Source organism: Malurus melanocephalus, unplaced genomic scaffold (genome assembly GCF_030028575.1).
Source record: "Malurus melanocephalus ecotype Western Australia unplaced genomic scaffold, MMel_1.1 scaffold_237, whole genome shotgun sequence".
In the NCBI taxonomy this organism is placed as follows: Eukaryota; Metazoa; Chordata; class Aves; order Passeriformes; family Maluridae; genus Malurus; species Malurus melanocephalus.
In genome coordinates, this window is record NW_026623469.1 from 404,543 (window position 1) to 427,967 (window position 23,425).

The window sequence follows — 23,425 nt, forward strand, 5'->3', positions numbered from 1 at the left end:
ACTGCAGGGAATTACCTTTTGAAAGTGAAGCTCCACACTCGGGTAGAGCCCACAGCCACAGCCCCTGCCTGAGCGGAGTCCTGGGGGATGTGGCTGCCATGGGGTGAGGAGGAGGAGGAATTCTGGTTAGAAGAGGGAGCAGCAGAGGGAGGGCAGGAAGGAGAAGGCAGGAAGGAGCAGCCCGGCTGAGCTGCTGCTTATCTGCCTGCCTGCAGGCACCACTCGCAGAACCCTGTGATGTGCCACCACTGCTGGTCTTCCCAAAGCTCATCCTTCAGGATCAACTCCAAACACCTTCCCCTGCTTTCCACCCCAGGGCTGGATTTATGTCCCTGGAAATGGGTGAGATGGGGACCAGCACCTCCAACCCAGAGCAGCAAGGTGGGTGTCCACCACTCCAAGGTGTCCCTGGAGGAAATGGGGATGGGTGTCCCTGCAGAGCCCTGGGGGACAGGAGAGCTCGCTCAGCACAAGAGGGAAACACCATTCCACAGCAGGGGCACAGACAGAGCCCCACAAATCCTCCTTTGGAGGGGGATGCCAGAGCAGGAATCTCACTAACTCACAAACAGGACTGGTGCTCATTTCAGGAAATCTCACRGGCAAAGCTCAACCCAGCTGCCCCTTCCCTTCCCAAGGAGCAGCAGCTGCTCCACCAGTTGCAGCAGCACTTTCTCTCCTCCYAGCAGGAACAAAGGACACACATTTACCTTTCCCGTGCCCTCGCAGCAGCTCCTGGAGCTCCCGGCTCTTCCTTTGGGACAATGGTTTTCACAGCAGCATCTCCACGAGGGCTCTGGGGCCCTTCCCAGCCCACAGACGGGAGGAGAAGTGGGGAAGTGATAGAGCAAAGCCGCCGAGGGGAGGAGAGAAGGCATGAGAATGTGAATTTTCTGCCAAAAGAAACGAGAGCCAGAAACAGCGTRGAGAGAGGGCAGGGCTGGATGGAGGAACTGCGCTTCCCACGCCAGACACTGAGCCTTGGCACGGATCAGCCATTGCTCAATCCCCTCCATCCTGAGCTGTCCCCGCTCCCAGCCGTGGGTGACCAGGACAGGCTGAAGCATCAGCTGTGCTGGCAGATGAAACCTGAGCAGGGAACGTGCTGCCTGGGCTGGCTGATGAGGGCCAGTGGGTAGTTTGCACCTCAGCTCTCCGTGCTGCTCCTTCACGGCACCTTCACAGCGATGGTGTCCAGCGGGGTCTGGAACAGGCTGGGCACAGGGGCGGTCCCCACATCCAGGGGCCTGCAGAGCTCTAGTGTTGAGGAGCTCACAGACCTGATGGGATGGATCTACAGCTCACAGGGTTACAGACCTTGCAGAGTCTCCCAAACCCCCACTAACACCAAAACTGGCACCTCTTTGCCCATTAACACACCCATCAGCCCTTTGGGGGCCACAGGGAGACTCCTGACCCATGACATGGTAATGATCATGGAAGGGTTTGGGTTGGAAGGATCTTAAAGCTCATCCAGTGCCACCCCTGCCATGGCAGGGACACCTCCCACTGTCCCAGGCTGCTCCCAGCCCCAATGTCCAGCCTGGCCTTGGACACTGCCAGGGATCCAGGGGCAGCCACAGCTTCTCTGGGCACCCTGTGCCTGCTCTTTATCTCCAGAGCATCTTTTCCCAGGAGGGCCTGGGTTACGCACAGGCTCCCCTTTAACCTCAACAGYTCCTGCTGATTTGGGACCCCATTCTGCTCCAGGGATCTCTGCCTGTCCCAGTCCAGCAGCCACCATCCCACTCAACTCCCTTCCCCACAGTAGCTCCATTTAAAGGCCCCAGTCTCCCTAAGGCTTCCTCCCAAACACAGAACAGAGCCCCACGGGGCTGCTCAGTTCTTCTTCCTGTGCATCATCTCCCTGCCCATCCTCACCACCAGTACAAACTGGTGCTGCTGGGCCACATCCACCCCAGCACTGCCACAACCTGTGAACTCCAGCTGTTCAATAGGAGGGAGGAGGGCACGGACCAGGGATTCACAGCCTGAGATGGAGGCACGAGAGAGGCTGCAGAGGAAGCAGGGAGCATCCAGGCCAGGCAATTGTGAGCACTCTTGATATTCACAAGGAAGGTGGAGTGCTGGGGATGGAGCATGAAGAGAACCTGGGAAGGAGCACAGTCAAGGAGCTGGAATGGAGCCTCTCCCCTCCCCTGGCATGCAACGAAGACAAAGAAAGCAGCAGAGCCAAGATTTGCCCATAAAAAAGTTTAATCCTTAAAAATACAGTGTTCATCTGTAGGGACACAACTATTCTGAACATTTTTTCAAAGGGTTTWTATCTTCTCCCAGCATGGCAAGCACTAGGTGTTGAGAGCACAGAACACCAGCCCATGTAGGAGCAGCACCGTCCCAAGGGAAGGTCTGTCACCATCCCTGGGTGTCACCTCAGCAGCCCATCTGCAGGATGGAATTCTGCTGTGAGAAACATCAGCCCCKTTATAAAGGCCCTGGAAGGGAAGGCCGAATGAGGGGAAGCAGAAGGATCCCAGTGTGCCCCAGCCCTGASTCCCTTTCACAGCACCAGCCTTCACCCCGCAGCTCCTGGCTGCTCYCCCTCCTGCTGCCCCACAGAACAACCTGCCCACTGTCTCCAACAGCCCCAGCCCCCTCAGTCCCCCAGGAGGAGCCCCAGTCCCATCCCAGTTCCCATCCCACAGCCACCAGAGGCTGGGACCCAGCAAGTCCTTGTGCTGCGGGAGCTCCCACGCTGGGAAGCCCATCCCCTGTCCCCACTCATCCCACTCTTCCCTGCCTCCAGAGTGCTCCAGCCACGGCTGCTCTTGGGCCTCTGGAACWCTCCTCATTTCTGGCTTTTCCTCCCTGATTTTCCCAAKGAGAGGTCTCRCTGAGAACACACCACCCTGCCCTCTCCCCACTTGGCTGACCTGCAGGGACAGGACACAGGTGCCACATTCCCACCTGGCACTGCAGGTGCCAGGTCTCCTGTGACCGCCCCGGTTTCCCCAATGCCCACAGACAACTGATGCCAGGCTCTTGCCAGTGGGAGCAACAAGGAGGAGGATGGTTCCTCGAGGCTGCACGAAGAAATCCAAGTGATCCAGAGAGACCTCAGGGCCTTGGGATGACTGGTGAAGGGAGCWGGAGCACAGGGAGTGTGCTCCTCCACCCTTCCAGCTGCAGGGAATGGTCGGGGAGAAACAGGCAGAGCCAGCAGGTCAATAGCTGCCTCCAAGCCTGGTATCACCAGAATTTTGGTGTTTTGGATATGGGACTGGTTCACACAACACCAGGTGTCTGTGCCAGGTACATGGAACACACCAGAAATGTTCCTGTATCCCCCAGGCACCACCTCAGCCATGGCACCAYGGAGAACCACCTGGCAGAACGATACAAGGGCTGGGGATGTGTCACGAATGAGGGAAATGCCTGAGAACAGAAATGCAGGAATTGGGACTTCTCCCCCAAAAATGAGGCGGGATCAATAGCCCAAGTGAGGGGCACCAATGCCTGGGGTGTGGAGAACAAACAGGAGGGGCTGGAAGAGTGCAGCTGCAAAACTGTGACAGCTCCATTCTGGGAACACAGGCGCTGTCTGGGAGAAGGGGAATCCTGCACAGGGTGGCTGCAACTCTGCAGCTGACCCTGCTGGGCAGGAATAAGGGTCTGCTGGGGGACAGCAGGATCCACGAGGGATTCTGGGCTGGCTGGATCAATGGGCTGAGCTGCGCTACCCTGCACCTCTGCAGAGCTGGGGATGCATGGGGAACATGAGGAACAGTGCTGGGAACGTTCAGGAGCAGAGGACTCTGTGCTGCTTGAGCTTAGTGTCCAAAGCAAAGCAGGTGGAGGAACTGGGTGGTAAAAAAAATCACCAAAATCCAGGCCGATATAGCTCTGCTGCACCCACACCCCCAGAAAATTAAACACCCTTGCTATGTAAAAGATTCTGTAACTACTTACCCAGAGCACGAGGGGCACTGCCAGAATCCCCCTCTGACCCCACCTCTGCTTAACTACTAATAGAGAAAATAGCACAAAAAAGAACCAATTCCTGGGCTCAGAGGCTCCTGAGCCATCTAAATCTTCTTAAACATAACTTGGTTTTTACTCATAGAAATATCAAAAAAAATGCGCATTTTTCCCCCTTTTGGTGATCTGGAAACCATAAGATGCCTTTYTGAGGTTGCTTCAGGACAGTCTATGGCTGTTCCTACCAGAAGGAAGGTTGAGGAGGAGGAATTTGGGCACACAAGCACATACAACACTGGCAGAACATGGAGTCGACACGCTGTGCTTCAAAGGGTCAGGCAGGAGCTTTTTTCCCCAAATATATTGAACAGAACTTGCCCATTAACAAATAACTGATCAAAGGAGCTGCAGAACTTGAAGGTTCTTCCAGTGCCGCTCTGGACTTGGCTTCACTTATACTTTGCATCCCAATGCCGTGGTACCTCAGGAACAGAGGGAAGAGCATCCCAGGTTTTCCCAGCATCCATATCCCACTGTTTCCAGCATTAAGTCAAAGCTCAAGTCATTTTCAACCCATCAAAGCCACAAAACTTCCATCTCTTCTCCAGGCTGGCCCCGACCCCRCTCAGCTCCTGCCGGAATGTGTTCTGGAGTCGCGTCATGAGAACTTCCACCTCTGCTGTGCAGATCTGTGRGAACACAAGGGAAACAAGACCAAAAGTGAAGATGGAACCCCTGATGGCTGGTGATAATTCAAACTCAGACAGTTTAATTGCTGAAGTTCATCCAGGCTGTCCCTGCACCCATGGGGATAACGCTGGGACAAAGGGAGCTGTGGTGCTGTCAGGCTTTGGGATAAACACTGCAAGTCAAGGTAAAGGGACTGGCTGAATGTTCTCCCCTGTGGAATGCAAGGCAATAGATTTAAACCTCCCAAGTACTTAAGTCACTGAACAGGGAGCACTTTTACCCTATTTTAGTTTAACTCTCACTCCCCTGATAGGGCAACAATTGCTCCAACAGAGCCAAGAGCCAACACTGGGGTTGCATCACTGCAGAGCAGGAGCCTCAGGTGAGGTGAGTCTGTCAGCCCAAGGCCCTGCCAAGCCACACTCAGGGCTACAGACAACTTCTGAAGGGCTCTTTCATGACTCCAAACCACCTTGGATCTTAATTTCTACACTCTCTGCTGACCTTCTTGGCGAGACTGATGGGCAGGGAACAGTGGAAAGATATTCCCCTTCCTTTCCTGCTGACAGCTTCAAGAAACCAGGTTGTACCTTCAAGTACTCTCCCCCCTCCTGCCTCAGAGATCTGCTCAGGTGTATCCCGAACTAATCTGAACTCCTGCAAGAGTAGAGGAGACAGAAGAGCTCAGAAGGAACACAGAGGACAATGGGAGTAGCCCTGAGTGTGAGTGCCCTGATGCCATAGCGCWCGTTGAAGGGTGGGGTCTGTACAGGGACTCTCCCAAGCTGACTGCAGAAGCTTCCAGGAGCCCCTCTCTGCACTGTGGACACCAAAGAGGAAGTTCCAGAAGGCAGTTGAATGCTATGATGGCAGTTTTATAGGAGCTCCAAACCAAAATAAAAGCAGCTGCTGGCCCCACAGACAAATTCCAAGCTATAATGAGGAGATAAATCATTAACTCCGTCTTTATAAGGCTGGAGTGAGCCAGGCCAGGGAGTCGTGTTTTCCTAGGAAAGGGTAAATGAAACACTGAGTTATAAACAYAAGCAGCTGGAAAAGTTCCAATCCCAAAAGAGGATTCCGATGCTGATGGGGCCTCCTGCTCCTGRGGCTCTTTAAGAAAGACAACTGGASAAGAGGATAGAAGAGAATGAGATGTAATTCCTTCCATCACGTTTGTTCCAGTTTACTCCAAGAAGGAGAGCGAAGCCAGCAGGACACAGGAGCTCCATATTGTGCCAAGGAAATCCAGGAACATAGCCTGTCACTGCCTTTGGTGACCCCTACATCTAGGGCTCCACCCTTCCCTTCCCACAGACCCCCAAAGTTCCAGTGCTTCTACTACKGGAATAGACACCTCCTAAAAACCACCCCACTTCCAGTATCAGAACAGAGCAGGCTCAGGGAAGGGTGACAGGAGCAAACAGACCCAAAAACATTTGCTCAGAGACACAAACACCACGTGACTGCTCAGTTAGAGAGAACATACACAAACAGGGCAGAGGGTGGGAGATGTCCAGTGCACAAGGCCGTTGTTTGCTCTTCTCCTTGGAGGTCACAGTGATAAGGAGAACAAAGTGAAACTGCTCCAGGGCAGCAAACTTCAACAGAGTAAACCAAAAAGCATTTGAGATGGAGGTGTTTCCCTGGCCAGGGCAGTGATGGAATCCCMATCCCTAGAGTATTTAAAAGCTGTGTGGATGTGGCACTTGGGGACATGGTGAGTGGAAGACCCCAAAGGTGGGCTGCTTTGGGCAACCTGGGATAGTGGAAGGTGTCCCTGCCCATGATAGGGCATGGAACTGGATGGGCTTCAAAGTCCCTCAACCCAAACCATTCTGTGATCCAAAACAGTTCACCCCTTCTCTCACCCTGTTCCAACAGATTTCTGCAGAGAGCAGAGCCCAGGCCTTGCTGTCCAGCCCCACCTGTCCCTACATTCACCTCCCCTACAGCCACCTGTCCCTACAGCCACCCGTCCCTACAGCCACCTGCCCCTACACCCACCTTGCTGTCCAGACGCTGCAGGTAGGAGCAGATGTACTCAATGCTGGCTCCAAATGGATGCACGTGGAGAAACGTTGAGATTATCCCTGGGGAAAGGAATACCACAAAGGTCATTGTCACAAGGCAAGAGCCAGCTGGGATCACCAGCCCTGTGCCACTGCCAGCAGCCAGGTGTCACAAGGTTCCACCCTGACCCAGCACAGCTCAAGGTTTTTCTCAGTTCCAGGACTCCCACCTTGCTCAGGATACCCAAAGGAAGCAGAGGTGGACTGGAGGAGTGCAAGGTCACCTTGCAGCAGGTCCCCCCAGCTCAGGACTCTGGCAGCACCACCAAGCCCAGCAGAACTCACCAACCAAGAGAACTTCTCGTTCAGATTTCACAGGGCAGTTGCTCAACATCTTCTCCATTGGACATTCCTTCTCCTGGCTGCAGGCACAAACTCTGGACGTGCTGCTCTCCTGGAAAACAAACCCACAGGGCACATTCCAGATACCCTGACACACCAGGCACTGGCTTGGGCAGGCTTGACAGAGTTTTGGTGTTTTCCTGGTTTTCTGAGACACTGCATCCATCACTGCTGTATCTACATTTGTTTYCCAAAATGCTCCCAAAGAAGCACAGCTGTGTCTGTGCTGCTGAGTGTGATCCACCAAGTGAGGTGAAAAGCCCACCAAGTTCAGCAGGTGCCACCACACACCCTGCACCAACCCTGTTCTCTGACATGACATCTGCTCCAGAAGGGCCTTGCTTTAAATAACAAAACACAAACCAGACTGTGGCCTTGCCATGACTAATTCAGCTGCAGAGGTTTATTTTACAAATGCCCAAACTGAGACAAATGTGATTAATCWAGTGCCATGGGGCTGCACAGGGTTTAGGATCAGACTGTCCCTGACTTGAGTTTGTGGTACTGAATTAAAACAGAGCTGGCATCATTTACTATCCCTGACATAAACATAATAATGCAAAGATGGTGGGTGCTCTAAAAGCAGGATTTGCTTTTATCTCTGAGTTTGATGCGGAATTCCAGTGGCCTGAGAGCTGTGGACAGCTATAATTGGGAACAGCTTCCACTCACCAGTGAGATGGGCTGGAGGGAAGCCAGTGACGAAGATAGAACTGAATGGTCCCCTGGGTTTGCTCAAATTCTTACACCAGTGCAGTTCTCAGCTCTCCAGGGCTGAGGCTGTGCCCAGATGGCCTCAGCTCCCACATTTGATTCCAGAGGAGAAAAAGCAGCTCTGCCCTGCGGAAGCTGATTCAGGGACTGCAACCCAGCAGCTGCACTGCAAACCCACAGCCTGCCTTCTCCTGGAGATCATGGAATCATGCAATAGATTGGGTTGKATTGGGAAGGACCTTAAAACTCACCCTGTTCCACCCCACTGCCATGGGAAGGGACMCGTTCCACTATCCCAGGTTGTTCCAAGACCCATTCAGTCTGACCATGGACACCTCCAGGGCTCCAGGGGCAGCCATAGCTTCTTCGTGTACCCTATGCCAGGGCCTCCCCACCCTCACAGGGAAACATTTCCTCTCCATATCCCATCTAACTGGGCCCTCTGGCAGTGGGAACCCATTSCCCTTTGTTCTGTCACTATCCAATTGTATAAAAAGTCMATTTTTCTCTTTTTTATAAGCCCCCTTTAGGCGATGGAAGGCACCACTGAGGTCTCCTCGAAGCCATCTCTTCTTCATGCTGAAAAACCCCAGATCCAGCTCCTATTTTTGAAGACTAAATGGAAATAATTTTGCAACAAAAGATCCTGCACACCAAACTCCATTTCTACAYCTCAGCAATGCAAATACTTTCATTTCATCCAGCTCTGATGATGTAAATTGATGACTTTGATTTATATAGAATCAGAATCTCTTAAGCTGGAAAGACCCACCAGAATCATCCAGCCTAGCTCCTGCACAGACCCCCCAACAATCCCCCCCCTGTGCATCCCTGGCAGTGCTGTCCAAACACTCCTGGAGCTCTGGCAGCCCCGGGGCTGTGCCCATTCCTGGGGAGCCTGGGCAGTGTCCAGCACCCTCTGGATGGAAAACCTGATCCCTGTACATGGGGACAGTGTGTCTGCACCACCCTCACATTCCCCACACTCCCCAATCCATAAACCACTGCTCTTCTTACACAGAAGGGTCACTGTCCCATCAGTGAGAGATTCTGACTGGAGGAAAAGAAACTCTTGGACTTACACTCCCTTGGCAATCAGCTGCATCTCCCTCCTTGTTCTCTTCATCTGCCATGGTCTGCTATATATGGACAAAGAAAGGAAAGATTACTGATGATAATCAGTTATTTTTGTTTTGAAGCTCCTGCTCTGATGATTACTGGAATATACAAAGCCATTTTTAGTTAGTAGAAAGGCATTTATTATCTTCCCTAGCTCATGGCACAAAGAAGTGGGACTAAAGAAGGAAAATGAGATAAACCCAGTATCTGGCTCTGTAGGCCAAGGGGGAAAGTGCTGSCTCATGCTTCTTGTGTAATTGTGTCTGTGTAATAGAGGAAAGGACCAGGCAAGTGTAGATTCAYGCTCAGATCCATAATCAAATCAGAGTGGATCACACCTGAGAAGGAGCATGGTGGATTTCAGTTTGCAATTCTGTATGGATTTCAGTTRGGAATAAACCCAGCAAGCACAAAAATATTAAAGCAGTCACAAAAACTTTCAGTTCCAAAGTGTTTTATGGAGGCCAGATCAAAACATGTYCCTAAACCACAAATGGAAATATCAATGTCTGACATTTGAGACTTTTTTCTTATCTTTTAAAAGCTCARGTTGCAGAAAACCCCATTCCAGTTGTGATACCACTCCACAATGTCCAATGACAGTCATATTGTAATATACAATTGCTTAGATTGTCTCACAGCTACATGAGGCAACAGCAGGTTCATTACTGACAGACACACTGGGATATGACAGGTAATTTTTCCTCGCTTTCCAAGGACAACTGTTCCAAATCAGGGTKGAGCATTCCCACCAAGAGTGCAGGACAGATGTCCTTCACCACRTTCCTGATGGACCACAAAATCCAAAGACTGCACAAAGAAGCCTTGGATAGCACGCACCTGCTCCTTCAGATTTTCCAGTAATGTTTCTATTTTCAATTTGTCTTCTTTCACTTTTTCCAACTCAGCTTCTCTCTTTTTGTATTCCTCTTGGACTTTCAAAAGGTGCTGGAAGAGAAAAGATAAACTCTGTTTTTATAACTTGCCTTTCACCAACTGTTTGAAGACTATAAATGAAGAAGGGCTTTTCCATGAGGGCTAGACAGATCAAATCCAGAACCATGATAAGATTAAGTATAAAACAAGAAGAATCTACAGCGTACCTTAGAAATGCCTTTGTCTACTAGCATACGAAAAAGCACTATTGTGTAAGTACAGGGCAGTAATTCCATCACCAATGGATTGAATTCCATTCCACTTCCTTAGCTGATTATGGACAGACTTGGTACTTTGAATGTCACAGTAAAGAGCATACAAGGAATCCATGAACTATRGATTGCTTCCATGTGACTGATCAGCTCTTAAATAATCCCTGGTTTCAATATTTGCTTTGGGTTTTTTTTTAGCAACACTGGAAATGACAAAGTTGCTCCCCTTTGCCAGTTTGGATCATGCTATAAACCAGAGGGGCTTTTTCCATGTGTTTCTGCCGCCCATCCCAGCCCCTTTCCCCTGCAGCACAGCCTCAACTACGGARAATTCCAGACTCACCTTCTGCATGCCCTGCAGAGCCTGTTGGAGGAGCTTCATCTGCTGCTCCTTGGTGGTGTCCTCGTCCCTGGTGGCCTTGCCCTGCTCCTGCTTGAGCAGCTCCACCTCATTGCGATACGCGTCCAGCTGCCAGCGCAGGCTGTCGTTCTCCTCCTTCAGTGCCTCCACCTGCGACACCAGCACTGGGGACAGCACATGAGTCAAACAACCAGTGGCAACAAGTCCCTTGCTCTCCCCCTCCCATGCACAGAGACTCAGCAGTTCCTGGCTACAAATCCTGCACACCCAAACGAATGGCTCCCAGTGCTTGGGGTATCCCRGGGGATGGAGCCCCTCTGCTCTGGAGCCAGGCTGGGAGAGCTGGGGGTGTCCAGCCTGGAGAAGAGAAGGCTCTGGGGAGAACTCAGAGCCACAGGGTCTAAATAGGCTCCAGGAGAGCTGGAAAGGGACTGAGGACAAGGGCTGGAGGGACAGGACACAGGGAATGGMTTCCCAGTGCCAGAGGGCAGGGATGGATGGGATATTGGGCAGGAATTGTTCCCTGGGAGGGTGGGCAGGCCCTGGCACAGGGTGCCCAGAGAAGCTGTGGCTGCCCCTGGATCCCTGGCAGTGTCCAAGGCCAGGCTGGACAGGGTTTGGAACAACCTGGGATAGTGCAAGGTGTCCCTGCTCATGGCATGGGGTGGAATGGGATGAGCTTTAAGGTCCCTTCCAACCCAAACCATTTCATGATTCCATGATCTCTTTAGAAAAAAAGGTCCTCTGGACAAAGAGCCCCTCTCAGTGTGAATTTAGGCTGGAAGAGGTTAAAAAAAAAGAACATTCCAGGGCAGACATCAGGAGTGCATTGGAACAAGGCAGCTTCATAGTGCAGTGCAGGGTGAACTTCTACACCAGTGCATCCCCTGCACCAGGCAGGGAGCTTCCAGCTCCTCCACATCCAGCTCCAGGAATCCCAGCCATCCCACAGAAACAGCAGCTCAGACACTGCTTTTATCTCCCCCGACTGTGGCAGGGAGCAGTGAAAGACACTGGCTGCCCACCCAGGCACCAAGAGCAAACARCTCCAGGTAACTGCCCTGATTCTGCTCTGCCTCTGACCATTTTGGGGTACAAAACACTCAGAATGGGAATCCTGGAAGAAACCACAGAAGAGAAGCACTTTATGAGCTGTGAAAAGAGATTTTACCTGACTCTTCCGTTTCTTTCATCTCTGATGGATCTTCTATTTCTTCATCAGACATTTCCATCTCCTCCTCTCTCCGAATACCCATCAGTTCATCATTGTGGATGTTACGGATTTCCTGGGGTTCACAAAGTAGAGGAGGTTTCAGCACGGCTTTCCACGAACAGCTTGGGTGGATGAAAAGTTTCTGAAATCTAGGTCTACTAAACACAGTGCTATGATACGATCTTACAATTGGCACAGATTATTAGATCAAGGGCAATATCCAGCACAAGTCAAYCTGTCAGTGCTACTGGAATTACTGACTCTTCCATCTCCCTTCTGCTCTTGTGATGAGGCAATTCCTGTGCAAACCAAGAGGAACTGGATTCAGCCCTAAATTCTCTGGAGCCARAAGCCCCAAGCTGAGCTGTGAGAGAGAAAACTAAACTATAGCCACACCTCTGCATGTATAGGGACCTCCTCAAGGTGACCCCAAAAGTCTGAGAGACTCTTTAGGCAGCACCTTATATTTACAATGAGGTAAGATCCAGTTTAAATTACACCTGAAAGTATATAATACACTAGCAATGTTTTTATGTATCTGTATATAKATTTATAAATAACTGCCAAAATCTGTATCAAGATGCTGCATCTTGTGGCTCCACTTTCCTTTAAAAGCAGTCCCTAAGCTGGGGGAGAGCATCAGCCTGGCAGCAAGTGCTCCTGAAAGAGGCCTCATCAGTGGTCTCACAGCCTCTACCCACCAGGAGAACTTACCTTGGAACAACAGAMAGCTCCAGCTGGAGAGAGAGCTCCCACCCCAGCCACAGGCAGCCATCAGAAGGCAGGGAAGGAGGGAAGCACTGGGCTCAGAGTGGAGGCATAGTCTGAATCAGACTGCACTTGGCTTCTCAAGTGCAAACAAAACCTTGGCTCCTCTTCTAGGTGCTACAGAGGTTTGACTCAATGGGATCTGGCAAGTCCCACAAGGGCAGTCTCATGGGCAGATCACAGCTGGAAACTTCCCAGGACAACATGGGCATTTAGAGTGTTCCAGYATGGTGAAGGATCAGCCACCTGCTGGGTACCAGCAGGACCCTGTCTGGGTATGATGCAGCTCTACAGACTCTGCTCAGGTCACAGCTCTATGGCAAGGTGGCCTGGACCGCTCCAACCCATGGGGATCACAGGCCTGGACAACCCCCAGCCCATGGGGATCAGAGGTCTGGACAACCCCCAGCCCATGGGGATCACAGGTCTGGATAACCCCAACCCATGGGGATCACAGGTCTGGACAACCCCCAACCCATGGGGATCACAGGGCTGGATAACCCCAATCCATGGGGATCACAGGGCTGGATAACCCCAACCCATGGGGATCACAGGTCTGGACAACCCCAACCCATGGGGATCACAGGGCTGGATAACCCCAACCCATGGGGATCACAGGTCTGGACAACCCCCAGCCCATGGGGATCAGAGGTCTGGACAACCCCCAGCCCATGGGGATCACAGGCCTGGACAACCCCCAGCCCATGGGGATCAGAGGTCTGGACAACCCCCAGCCCATGGAGATCACAGCCTAGACAGACCCAAGCTGTGGTGATCACAGATCACCAGACCCTCATGACCATGGAGCAACCGCCTTTCAGCTTTGCCCGAATTCACTTCGGGTGTTAAATAATTTTAAAGGTAAAAGACAACTCCTGGCTTTGYTGGCCTTGCTTTCCAAGTTTGTAGTAAGGAACTCAATATCCAAGAAAAATGCAGAAAACCAGGAAGATTTACACCAGAGGTAAGGAATGACAACCAAAGGAATCAGGACAGGGTGGAGGAGTGGGATCAAATCTCAGGAGACTCAGCAAGGCCAAGTGCAAGGTCCTGCAGCACCAATTTCATCACAGTCCCTAGGACAAACACCTCCCCAACCATCACTCTCCAATGGACACCCATTGTTTACCTTAGCTTCCGTATTTCTGACATTCTGCCTGACTCCCTGATCTGATTTTATGAAATCTTATCAGACTAAAAACTATTCTTCCTCCTGCAGGAAGAGCAGTGGGAGTGACAAGCCTTCTTCCATAGCTCCATCCTCATAAACCCTGTATTTCATTATGTCACTTCATGGGATAAATGCACAAATATGAGAACATCCTCCCTCGAGCTTGTTCATCTGTTATTATTTTCATCTCTCAAGGTGAAAATATCACATAAAAATGTAGTAAAACAGATTCTAATGACACTTAGGAGTTTGTTGGTTTTTTTTAAAAATCCCTCCAGAAATCCCTCTTGCTTTAATATTAAAACCAGCAGGATAATCAGGATTTGTTATCATTATTATAAACATTACTGTGCACAACTTCCATCAGCAGAAAGGTCTCGATGTATTGCCACTGGTGACACAAATACCAAGAGAAAACTCATTACCTGTACCACAAGAGCCTCCTGAGTGATTCCTACCTCACACTGTGAAGGAAGGGGTTGTTATCCACGCGAGCATCGTGCAAACTGAACATCAACATCTTGACAAGCAAGAGACCGTGCTGGAGGATCTAACACAAGAAAAGATTACCAACCTCTGCTTGTTTGCACCACACGCTGATGTTCTTACGCTGAGCTTTCGTGAAATGGTCCCAAGCCTTTTGTTTGGAGGCAGAATGGTACACGGCCACTATCTGCTCGACTGGAGTAGCAAATCAGCAGCAAATCGGGCCCGAATAGCATCCAGAGAGGGCAAACAAGAGGAGTAAAGGAGTAAAAAAGTGTAATCAGGCAGGTGGTTTGGCTCCCCTTTTCTCACAACACTGCACTGTGCTGACGCTACACTCAGGGAAGGGGCTCAGTCCCTGTGGGCTGCACCAGGCCAGTGCCAAACACTCATGGATAATGAACAACTGGGAATGGGCTCTGCTCTCAGCTGGGAAAAAGGCAGGACACGTGAAAAAAAAGGCAGCAGGGGTGCTGAAAAATATCCAAATACGCTGTGCGAGGCTGGCTGGGAGTGTAAGGAGTTCAGAGGGGCAGGATTCACCTCTGAAATGGGGTGATGAGCTACAACCATGAGTTCTGGYCCTTGGACAGTGCCACAGCCTTTGTGAGCTACAGGAAAAAGACCAGGATCAAAGCAAAGGCACCAGCCAGCAGCTTTTTCTTGTCCTGAGATTTATTCCTTCTGCCTCTCTAGAAAATTCAGAGGATTTGGAATGCACAAAGTGCTTCTCCTTGGCTGAGAGCTCACACACATCACAAAGCACATCTACCTGATTGTTTTACTGCTAGTGATGCAGTACTCATAATTCTCACAAAATAAACACATCTCTCTGCTCCTTACAATAAGCTAGGAGTGGCTGAGATATCAATCTTGTTTCAGGGAGTAGAGTTACACACTACACTCTATTACTACTTACTCTGCAGTACCCATTGCTTGTCCCTCTGGACTGTGTGCCTGTAGTTTTTACCATTAACAGAATTTAAAGAAAAAAAATTCAAAAACCAAGTAACAGCTAAAATTATTAGATACAAACCCAAAAGTTAAGAATGTTCACGAGCTAGGCAAGGGGTTCAAGGACAATCAGTGCAATTGTGTAGAAGGTACTCGTATAGAAGTAAAAATATTCATATTTATTAAAGCAAGGATGAGTAAGAGGCAATGAATGTCTGAGGAACTGCTGTAAATCACATCCTGGAATTAATACATTCCATGCCCCTTCCTTGATTTCCTGGTTCAATAATGAGCTGGGATTTGAAAGACCCAGATTCTGCAACAGGGTGTTGGGAGCACTCTGCTGCGTCCTACCTTTGGCGAATAAATCCTGCACACTTCGCTGAGGCACCAGATTCCCAGGAACTTACCTTGGTTGTGCACAGAAGGGGTTGAAAAGATGACAGAACTAATAATAGACAATAATTAAGAAGAAATAAATTCAGAATTCAATCTCTTTTCCCCCCAGATGTGGACTCTTACTCCAGTAAAAAGCACCACAAGGAATGTTTGCCAGGTTAGTGACATGATTCCAAATCAGCCATAGCTGCACAGAAGCATTGCCACTTCTTTTCCCAGAGCCCTTTTAGCAGGGCCTCTCCAGACTCTGGAAATTACRAGTCTTCCCTACACCAGACAACATCCAGTGTGGAAACACTACTCACACTGCACCAGGATCCCTGAGAGAGCCAGCTTGAACTTCTCTTTAGCTTCTTCCATCTCCTTCTCGTGAGCCGCCTTCTCGTTGATGAGCCTGCGGATGTGGCTGTTGGCCGACTGGATCATGGAGTAGAAGTTGTTGGCAGTTCTCCTGTTCACTTCCCCACGTTCTATCCATGTCAGCAAGGTCTGGATGGCTTCTGAGAACTTTGTGTCATCTGCRGGAAGGAAGGACAACTTTACACCACAGTTCTGGTTGGCCTGGGCATCGGTCAGGTTCTTTCCCTGGAGCTGAATTACTCCTTCRAAGGTCACCTTTCTTCAGGTGGCTCATCACAACTCCTGGAAGCAGGGCATGATCTGAACATACGGCTGTACAAAGGAAGGCAAGTCTAACACCAAGCTGATGGAGCAAATCACCTGCTGAGGTGCAGCAAGAGGAGGAACAAGCASTAGAAACTTACTGGAAAACTTCATGTCTACTCAGATGGACCCTTTTCTGAAAGGAGATGTCTTCCAGCTCCAAAACCATCAGGTCACACATGCATCTCTAGATTCAAAGAAGGTCTTGGAACTTACACTAGTCCTTTCAACCTTGACTAAAATTTTCTGGAAGAAACTTGTACTGAAGAGTTTTGATCCGCATAAGCTTGCTGTACTCAACAGGTTTGTTCAGCCTTGGGCAAGTAAGATTTAGGRGAGACCTTGTCACTGTGYTCTGGGGAGGGCTACAGAGATGGAAACTCCTTTTCTACAAGGGAGTCCCATGGAAAGGATGATGTGGAATAGGGACAACTTTTCACAATGGCAGCATTGTGAAAGTGGTGGATTCCCCAACACCAGATGCTTTCAAGACTGGGCTGGGCAGGGTGTTGGGCCATCTGGTCCAAACYATGCTCTTGCCAAGTTTGGGTCAGGTGAGCCAAACAAGGGGTTTTGACAGAAGGAAGATGGCAGGAGAGCTGYAGCATGCAAGACAAGCCCTGGAAAACACAAAGCTGTGGCTGTCCAGCTCCCGAGGGAAGGCTGGCCCAGCCCTTTCACCTTTGAGCTTCTCGGCCACCACGCTGCACTCGTGGTCGGAGTAGTGGACGACGGGGGGCGGGGAGGCTGGGCGGAAGCGCTCCTCAGCCAGGCGCCGCCGGTGCCGCTCCTCGCGCGCCAGCATGCGCTGCTTGCACTCCCACTCGTACAGGTCATCCCGTGCCTGGGCAAAGTCCACGTGCAGCCGGCCCGTGTCCTTCTTGTCCGTGCTGGAGCCCAGCCGGATGCGGTAGCCTGGTGGGAATGATGGSTGGTCAGCTACGACAGGGGACTCACCTGGGGCCCCACAGCAAAAGGAGCCCAGGGGGTTCAGCTCTGATGGCCACCAGGAAAAAGATCCCACAGAGTCAGGTCCATCAGCCCAACTAACAAATTGAGAGCAACTGTCAATTTTTTTAGGCACTATAGAATCAGCTGGACATTTATCCATATAAGATGGATACCTCAGCCCAATGTTTTGCAGACATTTTCAGGTGACAATGCATTGCTGCCTTTCCTCTCAGGAGCTGTTTTCACACATTTAAGCAGAAATGCAATGGCAGCAGAACAAAAACTGACACAGCATCAGAGAAATCTGCCCCAAATCCTATTGTTTTGTCTGTAAAGGCACCATCACATATCTGTCCCCGAATTTTAAGCTTCCCCCTGAGGCAAACACACTCACCAGACAAGTAAAGTGCCTTGTCCACCATGAACTCCTCAGCAAAGCGGATGTGGCAGAAGTTCTTCTTGCTCTTACGAATAGCTATGACCTCCCCACAYTGCTCAAACACTTCCATGATGATTTGCTCCGTCCCGTTTTCCGGCAGCCCTCCAACAAACACTGTCTTGCACCCTGGGGGCCTCTCTCTCGTGGCCGGAGGGGGAAGATCTGAAAGAGAGAAAGCAGAGTAGGTCGGGTTTTGGGTTGCCAGCACACATTCCTTCCACCTGCTGCTCTCTCCTCAGAGATGACCACACCTTCRTGGCTTCCTCCAAACACACTCATTTATATGGAGTGGATCCACAGCACCGCTGAGGTGCTGGATAAAAATATTCGCCAGYCTTATTCCAAATAGAAAATCTTGGGAGCCTGGAGCCCTCCAAATACTCTCCCAATTGCAAGAGCTTCACTGAACTGCAGTCAGGGAACATAAGCAGCACCCACCAGAGGCTCCCAACTTTAGCATCAGAGATGCTACAAAAGCACAGCTTRAACAACTGCCCTAATGGAAATAACATAAAAAAAAACACACAGGGGAGTCTCTGTGCTGCAACTGCACATGCTACAGACATGTGTGCTCAAGCTACCCCTCACACACATGATCCACACTGCCAGTGACAGACGTGTCCCTCTATCATCTCTGTTTTTATCTTCCCTGCTCTGGTTTTTGCAACAGAAGGGAGAAGAAAGGGTGATCAGATGGTGTGAAGGGGAGCCCTGTTTCYTGCTATAGCCTGGTGAGCCCTGACTGTGTTTCTTTAAGTTTTCTGCCTTATTTCCAGCTACCTGTGCTCTCCTTGCACTGCACTGTGCAAACTCCAGAGCATTCCCATGACTCAGCATGGACCATGCTGGCTGATCCAGCCCCTCACCTTTTGAAGCTAAGCCTTCAAAAGACACATGAGAATCACACCATGAAGTCTTCAATACCAGTGAGGATTTCTTCCTCACTCCTTATCAATCTTACTACTGAAAAGGCTATTTCTGGAAACAGCAAACACTCAGTGATAAGAACATGCTTTTCCTGTTGTTCTGTAACCTCTTTGCCAGCAGTGAGTGACCGGAATGGCCCTTTCCTCACACACATGGAGTTTATATAAACATAAACACACAGATACTCCTCTAGAGACACAGCACAGGCAGATAGTTACGTGGGTTAGGAGGGAAGAGAGTGCAGCTCTTGCAGTGGATGATCTCCTTCACGGCAGGCATGTCTGGAGGGATGGGAGGTGGGACGATCCCCAAGCCTGGCATCATGGGGTTGATCGGAGGGATTCCAGTCATCATTCCAAGAGCAGGATCAAAATCTRAATGGGGGAGAGAATAAGTGAGTCAAGTACGGGGGTAGAGTCATACAGTGACTGAGCTCTGACAGCAAAAGGAGGAATGCTCCCAAGYGTGCCAGTGAAAATCAGGAACGTGACAACATCAAATTTTAGATCTGTGCCCTTAAAATAACTTTTTAAAACTACTTCATTGTTGACTGCCACAGTTCAGTAACTTTTCTGTGTTAAACCATTTCCTTCCCCACTCTGTTGATACCAGCTCCCACCCAGTGTCAAATCCTTCCTAGAGAGGTCTGTCCACAGAGACATCTGTGGAATGGGAACAGTTTGGGTGTATTCAGCAGCTCAGCAGCACAGCAGCTGTGATACAGGGTTAAGGGCATCAGAAAAATTTCTACACAGAAGAGCAGAGTCCCCATCCTGCAGTTGTTCGAGGAATGACTGGACACGGCACTCAGTGCTCTGGGCTCGGGCTGGTGACAAGGTGGGGATCAGTCACAGACTGGACTCAAATGATCCTGGACGTCTTTTAAAGCAAAATGATTCTGGAATTCAGAGCATCATCTCACTAACCAGACAAGTGCAGCAATTCCAGCAGCTAAGAACCTGCCAGAACAACTCTGGGTCAAACCCACAGAAGCATTTAAAGAAAGCCCTTGCTATGTACTGTCCCTGCCCACTGGTCTCTGGGCTCAAATTAATATCCTGCCATATCTAAGTAGCATTTTACTTGGATTTTCCTCCTAGATTTGCCCCCARTGCCAAATAAAACTAAACAGAGCTGTCAAAAGAAGGGTATTTTATCTGTAAGCCTGGGGGAGCAACATCTGTAGGCAACCAAACTGGAAATAGCAGCCCAGGAGCCTTGTGGAGAAGGCTCTGGAGTCTGGGAATGTCAGCAGGTAAGTTTGAGCCAGCACCAACAGTACCACCAGGGTGAGATCCCAGGAAGAACCCCCTCCTTCTCTACACTCTACCACCACTATTCCCTTTGCAGAAACAGCTCTGGGGACCTGGGAAATCCCCAAATCCCACAAAATATGCAATCCCAAGCACCACAAAGCCTTGGCTGTCTGTTTCAGATATGGATGACTGAATGAGTTGTGCCTGGCACAGACAATAGGCAGAACTGAACAGTGCAGAGGTAGCATTTCCTTTGATCCCACACTGGCATCATTCCAGATGCTCCTCACATTCCTAAGGAGGGCAGACAAGTCTGCATTCCTCTCCCCACAAACACAACTCACAGTAACCAGGATGAAAGACACCCTGGATGAAGTGCGTTGGTTGGATGTTTGAGTTTGACAGCTGAATTTTATTTTCCTTGATATTTTGAAATGAAGTCACAATAAAAACACAGATCTGAGGCCAATCCTCTGCTATCAACTGTTATTTCTGGAGGAAGGCACAAGAGAACTTCCTGTTTCAACTGTGAAACATGGATGTAGGAGTACATGGGAATTGTATCCTTATCCATGGCATAGACTTGTGTTGATTTTTACTTCACAGAAGCACATGRGCAGGAGAATGACATGGAAACACCACCTCCACAGCAAAGCCAAATGTGAAACAAGGCCTTGGGGACAGGAGAGAACTTCTGCTATTATTGCTGAGAGTCAAGTCCACCCAACCCAAACAAGTCCATGGTTCCATGATTCCAAGAGCACAGATTCCAAGTTTTGCAGGCAAAACTTAGGGCAAGTTAAGTGGTGCTGTTAAATACGTATTGGCTGCGCAGCAAAGCACCTGCTCTGTGCCACAAAAGAAGAAATGGGATGGCAGAGTGATGCCAATACAGACATTCCCTCCCCAGATGAGCAGGCAGGTCTTCAGGCAGGAGAGAGCATCATTCTTAGTGCTGCAAAGCACTAGAACAGTCAGTTCCATTTAGGACTTTGATGTGCAGCATCCTGCACTGCTGAGAAACCAGGCCCAGCTCAGTTCTGCTCCTGCAGGAGCTCTTTCATCCAGTASAGGATGACTCACCCATACATGTGTATTTCAGACTACAAGGTGGTCATTCCTGGAGCAGAAGAACCCTCYGTTAATTTCTGCCATATCCATTTTGTTGCCCTGTTGCTTTCCTCTTTATCTTCCTCCCATCCTTCCTTATAAGCCATTCCAGTTTCGTTTAGAGCAACATGTTCCTGGATATCACTGTTTTCCTGACCTCTATGTGGCACCCTCTTCCTGCTGTTCCACTGCTGGGTATCTAGAGGTACCCCACTATAACTATTCTTTGCATTAAAAAACACGTGTTCTCACTTCCTCTCAAATCAGGTCTCTAAATAAAGCACTTGCAGATTTAATGCGTTTTAAAAAGAGCTTCTCCACGCAGTTTGTACATGGTGAGTGTTGATCCAGTTCCACTAAAAGATTTTTCCCAAAGAGCTGAGTGAAAGGCTGGGCTCACCAGGCAGGAGGGGCTGTCCTGTCATGCTCATGGGAGCCATGCCCAGGTTATTCATGGCGGTGGCCCAGGCRGTCGGGTCGGACATTGGCAATCCCATCAGAATGGAGTCCAGGCTCAGATTTCTGCCACCATCTGTTGAGAAGAACATAAAAGTGATTAAGGGCTTAGAGCAGATATCAGCTCTGCCCAGGGAGGCTCTGCAGTGTGAGCACCCAAAACCAGACCTAAACCCACTCTCAGAAAAGAGCCAGATGGGAAAAAAAACAAACAGTGCTGTCCCTCTGGAGCAGCTGGGACCAGGAAAACACCTTAAAGCACCTCAGTTATGGTTTACCTACTGCAATTAACAGCTCTAAGGGGCTTGCAGGAACACTCATTTCTACCAAGAGATTCAGGAACRAAGAACACACATCCAGCAGGTATAAACTGTCAGACTACACTGAACTGAACAGAGCTGTCGTAGCAGAATGCTCCCACTGCCACTGGAAGTGGCTTCTCTCCCACATTTCAAGGGGAAAGGAAGCAAAGGATAACGTCAAACTGCCACTAGCACCCAGCATTACTGGCTCCAGGTGTGGCAGTTACCTGGCAATCCAGGAGAGCCACTGGCACTACACAGAAACAGGGCCTTCATTAAACATTTGGATCCTCTTCAGGGATTTGGCTGGGTCAAACACACCTTTACCTGGCTACTCCCATGGATCAGCTGACAGACACTTGTCCTTTTTGTCTGCACAGATTTTAAGTAGAGATGCCCAAATGCAAAAATGCCTGTGTTTGTTCAAACACAGATGGGAACAGGACACAGCAGGCAAAAGGAGATATGAGAAGGACAGGAGTCAAAAGGCTCAGATCCRCATTTCCAGTGGAGCTCTCCTGTGCTCTGTCAGCACATCAAAACTACCATTAAACTTCTGTAAAGTCCCAGATTCACCTTTAAGGATTTTTCTCTCCAGAGAAACTGAGCTGGACCTCCTCTCTACCCAACTGCATTTCATCCTCTCTTTCTGCAGCCGTGGGTTTTGCACATCCTTCTGACTCAAGTGCAGCCTCATCCTTCCCCTCTGCACCTGGAATCACCCAATGGAAAAGTTACCCAACTAATTCCCACAGACTGCTCTGTACACACTGTAGCATCTCACCTTCACAGCACGASCAGGTGCCACATTCCCCCAGATACACTGGTAGGATTGCAGTTTTCAGCCACAATATAATCTGCAAAGACATTATTCTAGGTGCCCTTTTTTTCCCCAGTCCTCTGWAAGAAATCCTGAAGCTGGCATCCTGAAGTTTGCCTTTTAAGGCCCCTTGATCTGACATTACAACATCACACAGTTCATTTAACACTTTGTTTTTATGACATTATCTTCAATGTGAATGTCTGCAGTCATTCAGCTTGAGCTGCCTTATGCTGCTTTTAATTATGRTCATGATTTTAATCTCAAGATTCTGTCCAARTGGAAACATAAACCTACTGGGACAGTTATAGAGAATCTCAGAAGGGTTTGGGTTRGAAAGGACCATAAAGCCTGCCCAGTTCCACMCCCTGCCATGGGCAGGGACACCTTCCACTATCTCAGGGTACTCWGTCCAGCCTGACCTTGGACAYTTCCAGRGATCCAAGGGCAGCCACAGCTTCTCGAGGCAACCTGTGCCAGGGCCTCCCCATCCCCACAGGGAGAAATTCCTTCCCARTATGCCACYRAACYCTGCCCTCTGGCAGTGGGAAGCCAYTCCCCCTTGTCCTGTCACCCTGTACTCCTTGGGGAGATTCCACAACCCAAGGTTGACTCCAGGCACAGCGGTGGACCTGCAGCAAGAGCAGAGCACAGCCCTACTGCCCGCCCCAGCACAGCAGCCAGATTCCAGGCACTGTGCACGGATCCCTTGTCCACTTCCAGCACTGAAGCTGGTACCCTGCTCACCTGGGGGAATGCTGGTCCTCTTCCTCTTTCCGGGGTCACTTCCATCCTCGGCTGGACTATCCGAAACCCGTGGGCCAGCGGCACTGCTCAGCCGCAGGGACTCAGTGCTGGCAGGATCAAAGGACAGATGGTTCAAACCTAAATGAGAAAAGCAGACTTCTTAGAGACTTTCCTCAAACTGSTTTGTAGTACTTCTGGATCACTGGAATGAGAGAAATGCCCAGCTGGACATGATCAGCCCTCCAGGTCCARCAGGAATCCTGACTCCTGCTTACATGCCCCAGCTCCACCCGATCAGAGTGTTGCATGAGAAAATATTACTCACCCACATCAATTCCTACATAAATCAAACTGCCTGACAGCATAAGCCACAGGTGC

At 50.0% G+C, this 23,425-nt stretch overlaps 2 protein-coding genes across 4 annotated transcripts in view; both read right to left on the bottom strand.

Annotated features, from left to right (window-relative positions):
* Positions 1–928, bottom strand: part of ARHGAP36 (Rho GTPase activating protein 36) — a 12,491-nt gene extending 11,563 nt beyond the window's left edge. Inside the window, exons 1-2 of the mRNA XM_057375058.1 lie at positions 711–928; positions 16–93 (exon numbers count right to left, since the gene is read on the bottom strand). The gene's annotated coding sequence lies outside the window, so the exon portion shown is untranslated. The remainder of the gene's footprint in view (positions 1–15; positions 94–710) is intronic.
* Positions 929–2,200: 1,272 nt separating this feature from the next.
* ENOX2 (ecto-NOX disulfide-thiol exchanger 2) overlaps positions 2,201–23,425 on the bottom strand; it is a 32,219-nt gene continuing 10,994 nt past the window's right edge. Inside the window, exons 2-15 of one of the 3 annotated variants that reach the window (XM_057375077.1) lie at positions 23,048–23,185; positions 21,123–21,254; positions 18,575–18,730; positions 17,385–17,591; positions 16,721–16,954; positions 15,682–15,894; positions 14,112–14,218; positions 11,557–11,671; positions 10,368–10,549; positions 9,717–9,824; positions 8,840–8,896; positions 6,987–7,095; positions 6,637–6,722; positions 2,201–4,628 (exon numbers count right to left, since the gene is read on the bottom strand). In XM_057375077.1, the coding sequence (XP_057231060.1) occupies positions 4,497–4,628; positions 6,637–6,722; positions 6,987–7,095; positions 8,840–8,896; positions 9,717–9,824; positions 10,368–10,549; positions 11,557–11,671; positions 14,112–14,218; positions 15,682–15,894; positions 16,721–16,954; positions 17,385–17,591; positions 18,575–18,730; positions 21,123–21,219 (1,803 nt within the window). In that variant the 5' untranslated portion in view covers positions 21,220–21,254; positions 23,048–23,185 and the 3' untranslated portion in view covers positions 2,201–4,496. Of the gene's footprint in view, positions 4,629–6,636; positions 6,723–6,986; positions 7,096–8,839; positions 8,897–9,716; positions 9,825–10,367; positions 10,550–11,556; positions 11,672–14,111; positions 14,219–15,681; positions 15,895–16,720; positions 16,955–17,384; positions 17,592–18,574; positions 18,731–21,122; positions 21,271–23,047; positions 23,186–23,425 lie in introns of those variants that run through there. The other 2 variants (XM_057375076.1, XM_057375075.1) reach the window with 2 other exon arrangements.